This window comes from Colias philodice, chromosome 31, assembly GCF_061535455.1.
Source record: "Colias philodice isolate Cphi_HAF_F1 chromosome 31, ilColPhil1 Martin Lab GWU primary, whole genome shotgun sequence".
NCBI classification, from domain to species: domain Eukaryota; kingdom Metazoa; phylum Arthropoda; class Insecta; order Lepidoptera; family Pieridae; genus Colias; species Colias philodice.
In genome coordinates this window covers 4,585,009-4,593,474 of record NC_143116.1, presented here as the reverse complement: position 1 = coordinate 4,593,474, position 8,466 = coordinate 4,585,009, and the positions used below count along the sequence as shown (strand labels likewise).

The window sequence follows — 8,466 nt, the reverse complement described above, 5'->3', positions numbered from 1 at the left end:
ATTTAAGACACAAATAGACTACAGGCCCGTGTTGAAAAAATTATGGGTCATTTGACCCACCACCTGACCTATCTAGAATGATATAAGAGCATAAAATAATAAGATTCAGCACTATGACGTCACTTGAAAGCTGTCCACCTGAGTGCAGATGAGAATTCGAAGGTTCAGGTAGAGATTTTCTCCCCTTGTCTCCATGATTTTTGTACGGCGTTGCGGAATAATTGATTAAAAGTAGTATAGAAATAGTATGACACAGATGCCGTACAAAATCAAATGACCAAATTTACCCCGGCAACTGTCGAAAAATAAAAATAAATTCCGACTTTGTGGACCACCATTTTTGTACGGCATCTGTGTCATACTATTTCTATACTACTTTTAATCAATTATTCCGCAACGCCGTACAAAAATCATGGAGACAAGGGGAGAAAATCTCTACCTGAACCTTCGAATTCTCATCTGCACTCAGGTGGACAGCTTACAAGTGACGTCATAGTGCTGAATCTTATTATTTTATGCTCTTATATCATTCTAGATAGGTCAGATGGTGGGTCAAATGACCCATAATTTTTTCAACATGGGCCTGTAGTCTAAAAATCACGCTCAAAAATTTTCCGTAGCATATGGGGCAGAGTATTCTAATGAGCGATACAATGGACTTTGAACATTACTGCCACGGAATAAGGTGGTAATTTCAATTAATGTTTTATATATAATATAAATATGCCTCTAAAACACCATTTGGACATTTTGTGGTGCGGCGAGGTTTTTTATATGTTAATCAATGACTAGAAAAGAGACAAATATATTTTTGTGATCACAGTTTGAAGTAGAGTGTAGACTCAATTTCGTTTAAAAATCGTATGGCAAAATATTGGACACAACGCATAGAAAAGACCTTTTAATAGGCGATTGTGTGTGTAGTGTTTATAGTATAGTAAGAAATAAAACAAATTCAACAATAACAATTTATTTTGTATAACTGTTTATAATATATAAAAATCTTGCAAAATGGCAGTATAGAATAAACTACATAATTATAATATTTAAGTTTTACAAACACTTGGTTGTTGATATAATATACTAGCTGCGCGTCTAAGAAACATAATACTATAACTAGCTGTGCCCCGCGCTTTTACCTGCATTGCTACGCTCCTTTTAGTCTTAGCGTGATGATACATAGCCTTCTTCGAATAATGAACTACCTAACAGTGAAATATTTTTTCAAATCGGACCCGTGGTTCCTGAGATTAACGCGTTCAATTAAACAAACAAACCCATCAACTTTATAATATTAATTAGTCACTCTAACTCTGTTTCTCTGTTACCTTTCAAGCCTAAACTGCTAAATTAAATTCGATTAAATTTGAAATAGAAATAGGCTAAACACTGGTAAAGGAACCATATAGGCTACATTTTTAAAGAAAACTTCATTCAAATAATACATGGTAATAAGTACATATCTGTATATAATATTATAACCTATTTACGCGAGTAAAGACGCAGGTAAAAACTAGTTTTTGATGTATTATTCTTTATAAGTCTTCAAGAATTCGTTAATTGGGGAAATATATTGCTTCCTTGAAGCTGATAAATTCAACTGCTTGAAATAAAGACAGCCGTTCATTTTTTCCGGCGACAACTGCAGGCACGGGCTTGACCATTCTTGGAGTAATTTTAATAGCTGTAACAGAATATATATTACATTTATATACTTTAGTAGATAAAAACATACAAATTATCGACTGAATATTTTTATAAGGGATGTGGACGGATAATTTGAACGTTATAATAAGGCTCAATTTTTCAAACCTTGGATAAAACTTACCCGTCCAATGAAGTATTACACGATAATATTAAAATGTCACCTTTAAACTGTCAAATACGGGCAATTTGAATTAATTTTTGAAATGGTAGTTTAATATGTTATCCGAAGAATAAGTTTTAACCAACGATCGAAAAATCAGCCCTAAGTAAAATAATATATATGTAGGTTAAATTTATTGAGGGCCTTATCACTTAGCAGTGATCTCTCCCAGACAACTTGGCAAAATACAAATTTTAATACTCTAAAACACAAAAAACACTCAAAACATAACACTCTATTTACAAAGTCGGTTAAATACTTACAGATTCTATTTTATTCTCTTCGCCAAATAAAGCGCCATCCCTTCTTAGCCCTTGTTTTAGATCCATACCGAGTAATACGGCTAAGGAACACCCTCGAAGCCCTAGGGCTTCGCTAACTGCTTCCAGAGCTTTGGGCTTCTTAAGGAATTCCTAGAAAATTTATTTTCAATAATGTATGTTTATTTCAGACACATCCTACTATATAAATGCGAAAGTTTGTGAGGATGGATGTATGTTTGCAACTCTTTCACGCAAATACTACTGAACCGATTACAATGAAATTTGATATATAGGTAGCTGAAGATCCAGAATAAGACAAAGGCTATTTTTATCCCGGAAATCCCACAGGAACGGGAACTATGCTTGTTTTTCTTTGAAATCGCGAATGAAGCGGTGGGCGGAAATTTAGTAATATGTATCCATATTTATATTACTAACTATTAATTAATACGTATTGCTCCGCTCCTGTTGGTCTTAGCATGATGATATATAGCCTATAGCCTTCCTCGATAAATGGACTATCTAACAGTAAAATCATTTTTTAAATCGGATCCGTAGTTCCCGAGATGAGCGCGTTCATGCAAACAAACTTCAGTTTTATAATATTAGTATAGATGATATATTTATAATTTCGTATATTTTGTAGGTGCTGTGCTGACGCAGGCTTTTCGGTCGCGTCGCACATTCACATAGCGTCGCCCCCCAGTTGTCCCGTAACTCGCGCCACCGACCCACGTCTAGTTAGTAGATTAAAGTATTATTTTTTTGTGTAATTTAGAGGAACATATAATTTCCATTGACTGCATTTTTTATTTCATCTCCCTACACACAGCTACACTATTTTTTTTTTAAATACCTCGTTAAAAACACAGATTCAAATCTAAACTGTCGTTGTAATACTGAATAGTGAAAATTATAGGCTGTAGTGCTGAAACGTGGGCGAAACCGCGAGGCACAGATAGTATCAAATCAAAAATCAAATCTCACCTCAACAAGAATGGGAAAGCTCGGTACAAAAACGTCGCCGACTATTTTCATATCTTTTCTCAGTAACTGCTCAGCATTTAGCGATGAAACATCGCACCTTGATGCTACAAGACAGTCTAACTTCAATTTTCTGAAAAATAAATTATCATTAACATTAAAAATGTTTCTTAATAAAATAGTTGTTCAGATAAAAAACACATTATACCTACTGCTTCATAATTTGGCCTATCTTTTAGTGAAAATCCGATTTAAATCGATCTAGGCGTACGTATACTACTATCTAACACCGAAAGAACTCAGATCAACTTTAAATCGGACCAGTAGATCCTGAGATTAGCGCGTTCAAACATACAAACAAACTCTTTATAATATTAAGTATATAGATAATTTATTTCTATATTAATAGCGCTCTCACCTTTCCAATTCGAAATCTTTCGGTATCAATATACCCTCCAAAAATTTAACAATTTCCTCGTCATGTGGGGTCGCCTTCTTTATATCCTTTGAAAAGTTCACTGTATCTAATATTATAACACCTATAAATAAAATATAATTAGTTAATGAAACACGTAAAAAAATATTTTGTTAATTAGTATATGGATAAAGTTTTAGGCAGCATTAATCAAAACAAATTAACTACAGCTCTTTTCTTTGACCTTTCCAAAGCGTTCGACTTCGTGTCACACTATAAACTATTAAAAAAACTAGAATCGTACGGTATAAGAGGGCAAACGCTTCACTGGATAAGATCTTACCTTCAAAATAGGCAGCAGTGTGTAACAATTTCTGAAGTAAATAAAAACGATGAAATAACGCATTATTTTTCTGACTACAAAATAATAAAATATGGCGTACCGCAAGGTAGTGTACTTGGTCCAATTCTTTTTGTATTATATGTAAATGACATAGTTAATATAACAAATCACAAGTGCATCTTATTTGCTGACGACATTTCTTTAATTGTAACTTCTGACAAAAATAATATACATGACCACATAAATGACATTAATTATAGTATTGACAACATAATAAAATGGCTTGACATTAATGATTTGAAAATAAATTTGGACAAAACAAAATTTTTACAATTTAATAAATTTAACTTTGACATTCCTAAAATACAAGCAAAAAATGAAATAAAGTTTCTAGGTGTGACAATAGATACAAATATAGACTGGAAACTACATATAGAAAATGTGTGTAGTAGATTAAATAAATTTGTTTATGCATTAAGGCAAGTAAGAAGGGTTACAAACTTAAAAACCGCACTTACTTCTTATTACGCTTACGTGGAATCTGTTTTGCGTTATGGCCTTGTTATCTGGGGCAATAGTACCGATATAACAAGAGCATTTCTGGCTCAAAAGAGATGTATACGGGCCTTATGTGGTATGAGATCGGATCAGTCCTGTAAGCCGATATTTAAAAAACTTTGTCTGCTGCCATTGCCATCTCTTTACATTTATGATATGTGCGTGTTTGTGACTAAGCATATGTATCTTTATAAAAAGGCAAGTGATTTAAATAGCCGTAGTCGCAGAGATCCCAGTAAACTAATTTTAAAAGATAATCCTAGATTAAAAAAATATAATAAAAACTGTCTTTGTATGAGTGTAAAAATATATAATAAAGTGCCAACTAAATTAAAAAACTTAGATACTAAATTATTTTTTAAAGAACTTCATAAATGGCTTCAACAGAAATGTTTTTATAGTGTTAAAGAATATCTAAACTCGTAATTAACATTGTCTACTTGTGTCTTAATATTGATTTTGTAATAATGTATGTAATTTTTGTAATGAATATGAATGAATTGTGAAATATTAATTATAATAATGTGAATGAATAACAAATGAATTGATTTTAATAAAATAAAATTAAGAAGACATAATATAAAATGTATATCTAATGTAAAATGTATTTGCATGCCGTTGAATAACGGCTAAACATGCTGAAATAATGTATCTTATTCTTAACACCTGTGTATACCATGTTTACTTGCAAATAAACGATTTATTTATTTATTTATTTATTTATTTAGTAAACTTAACACTTTTGTTACAAACATGTTAAAAATAAATTAGGTTATTTATTTCAGCGCCATCTAGTTTCAAACTATACAAAGCTTGTTCTTCTTTTGTCTATGGTATGCACGGTAGTAATAGGAGGTAATTATATGAGTGACGGTGGATAAGTAGAAAAAATATCCAGATTTAACTATAAATAGTAGTTCCGATAGTGTGAGATTTTCTCGCCTGAAGAGAAATAGCATACCCGATCTTGCGATAAGATTCGCGGACAAATGATGAGCTTTGCGTCACTGGATGCAAATCTCTCTATAAACATATAATTTATGGATGAAAATTATATTAGATTATTGTTTACATAAACAGATGGCTAAGTTGCAGAATAGAAAAAAAAGACGGGTTGCACTCCGGGAGTGCCGGCAGAAGTGAAAACTTGATTATAAACGTTGAGCATGTTTGATATATTTTTGGAATGGTATCCGTCTTACGCTTTTTCGATCAGGTCACGTGTCCTGACGCGAGTTTAAGATTTTATACCCAACGCCGCTAAAGAAGTTTTTACTTCAAAAAGTAGGTTAGGTCAGGTAGTTTCAAAAGCGAACAGATAGACGCTGGTGTATGCTTATATTTTTTCTGCTCAACTACAAACTAGAAAAATGGACTAAAATCAACTACAAACGTTTATTGTGTAAATATTTTTTTCAATTTCGGGCACGACTTTTTTAGTGTAACCACAGACAAATAAGTTACACTACTTACTACTACATATCGAATTTTTTCAAATAAATAAATAATTTATTGCAAACACAATTAATTTGATTTTTTTTATATCGGGTGCTAAGTTCACGTAGCCAAAAGGAACAGCTTGTATAAATATAAGATTTCTCACTCACCATGCAGCATATCGGTACACACGCTAAATTCTTCAAAAAACCCCTCCTTCCCCATAAGTCCGCATAAATCCCGTATCCTCTGTGCAACCAGAGTGCAACAAGACCCGACCGTCTCTATGGTCGAGCGAACGTCGTCTCTATACCGCCAATTACTGTTGTCTATGGGCCGGTGGTCTATAATCTCTGTCACGTTTGGCGCCAAAAATTCAAACTTCCTCGATAGAACGTGGTGGTCGACGAGGACTATGTTCGTTTTTTCGTCTGACACGAGCGACTTTATGTCAATGTCATCGCTGTAAAAAAATAAATAAAAAAAATGTAATCTCGAAATTATTCTAATACTAAAAAGTTATACGAATATTTCTAATTGAGTTTGATATTTAAGCGAAAGACGATGTCAAATACAGAAATAATTAACAACAATATTGCATTTTAAAACAGTAACGGCATTTTATAAGCCGCGCCCTGTCACATTTACGCATGAAACAGATTATATCTCTGCCTGACTGACTCCGACTCGCCTACAAAGCAGTTACCAGGTAATACTTATAATGAAGTAGGTAATAATGTATTGCTATTTTGGAGCGTATACAAAATTAGTTTAAATCGTCTTATGTATGAGTAGCTTAAGACATTGAACTGCTGTTCTTATCCCAATTAAATAAATAGAAAATAGAAAAAATATTTATTGAAAAAGTTTTAAAATAATACAGTTCAATTGACGATCAACTTTCTTCACTATTCAATCTGTATTCAACTCACCGAAACAGCAACAGCTTCTCATTAACACCATGTTCTTTAAAACAAAACGCCACCTCCGTTTTCAGCGCATAGTCCTTCCTATCCACATCGAACATGGCAACAAATATATCGTCCTTATATGAACTGTCATCACGTTTGGTCCTAGTGCACACTCTACATTTCATGTTCTGATGCTGCCAGTGTAAAAAACTCGCGTAAACTAACGCGCTGACAGCCGAATCTAGGTCGCAGCTCTCATTTCCGAGCACTATCGTTAGGTTTACGTAGTTTTTGGATTTCTGTAAATTAGAATGAATGAACACTTTATTTGCACCAGTAACAAAATAACAAGCAATAGAAATACGTACAAAAAGGCAGCCTTATCGCTAATACAGCGATCTCTTCCAGGCAACCTTAGGTCAAGGATCATGAGAATTATGTCGTAAATTAGGAAAAGGATATAATGTTTGTAGTTCAGCTAATATAAGTAATCCCTAGACTGTTATTTCATTGAATTTGTTATTTAAGTTTTAATGGCAAACAAATGAATTTTTAAAAATATAAATTTTTAAAGAATAGAAAAATTCGATCACACGGCGGGATTCGAAACCACAGCCATGTCACCCTCCATATAGAGCGCCACCTACACCTACACCTACACCTTTGACTACTCAGCCACCCGGTGATTTCACTATTAGATAGCCCATTTATCGAGGAAGGCTATAGGCTATATTATATCATCATGCTAAGATGAATAGCAGCAGAACAATGCAGCATGACGAAATGTAGTGTCATGCATGAATGATTGTTAAGAATTTAGATTGATTATTGAGGAAGACTATATATATATATCATCATGCTAAGACCAACAGGGGCAGAGCAATGCGGGTAAAACCGCGGGGCACAGCACCTATTCCATATCTTGCAAGTATGACATGCACGCATGATAATTTAGATGGGTGCAGCAATCATGTAAAAATTTAAAAGGAAGAAGAAAAGAGTGTTTCATGTACTACCTGTACCTATAGTACTATCACAAATCGAGGCTTGTAAAATACAAGATAAGATATCCCATGGCAACGGGGACTATGCGGGATTTATTATCCATAAGTAATATAATATTATAAATGCAAAAGTAACTCTGTCTGTCTGTCTGTTACTCAATCACGCCTTAACTACTGAACCAATTTGCATGAAATTTGGAATAGAAATATTTTGATACCCGAAAAAGGACATAGGATAAGTTTTATCCCGGAAATCCCACGGGAACGGGAACTATGCGGGTTTTTCTTTCTTCTGCGCGGGCGATGTAGCGGGTGGAAAGCTAGTTTTGGTTGCCCAACTCGATGGCCCTTAAGGTACATTTTAGCCGATAGTTTTAATATATGGGCATATTTAAAGGATTAAAAGAAAGACACAATTAGAATTTAACACAATATTTAAAAAAACTTACCAGCAAATTTAACGTAGTGGTTAGGTAGTCCTCCATGTCGGCTAATGTAGGTTTGAATAATTCTCACTATCATTAATCGAATCTCACATAATTCTTTCTAATTTAATTAATATAGTGGAATCCAATTACAATTCATTTGCACCACTTTTATAATTAGTATAAACCGCAGGTGTAAACAAACTTTTACATTTTGACATTTGGCATAAAACAGCTGGAGCCTGGAGGACTGTCACTT

General features: G+C 33.5%; 1 protein-coding gene across 1 annotated transcript; it reads right to left on the bottom strand.

The window, feature by feature from the left end:
- Positions 1-972: 972 nt before the first annotated feature.
- Positions 973-8,447, bottom strand: pn (exopolyphosphatase prune). Its single transcript, XM_089713959.1, has 7 exons — positions 8,232-8,447; positions 6,800-7,077; positions 6,038-6,330; positions 3,533-3,653; positions 3,118-3,247; positions 2,131-2,280; positions 973-1,684 (listed from the first exon to the last, which is right to left on the bottom strand). The coding sequence occupies exons 1-7, from the start codon at positions 8,265-8,267 to the stop codon at positions 1,529-1,531; spliced, it is 1,164 nt and encodes a 387-aa protein (XP_089570085.1). The 5' UTR covers positions 8,268-8,447; the 3' UTR covers positions 973-1,528.
- Positions 8,448-8,466: the final 19 nt, after the last annotated feature.

What these genes read in the sequence shown, in the direction of transcription:
- pn (XM_089713959.1), bottom strand. Translation starts at nt 8,267, where the DNA reads ATGGAGGACTACCTAACCACTACGTTAAATTTGCTG. An exon ending in CCACTACGTTAAATTTGCTG is followed by an intron (nt 7,078 to 8,231) that starts GTAAGTTTTTTT and finishes TCTAATTTACAG; the next exon opens with AAATCCAAAAACTACGTAAA. An exon ending in GAGAAGCTGTTGCTGTTTCG is followed by an intron (nt 6,331 to 6,799) that starts GTGAGTTGAATA and finishes ATTTTTTTACAG; the next exon opens with CGATGACATTGACATAAAGT.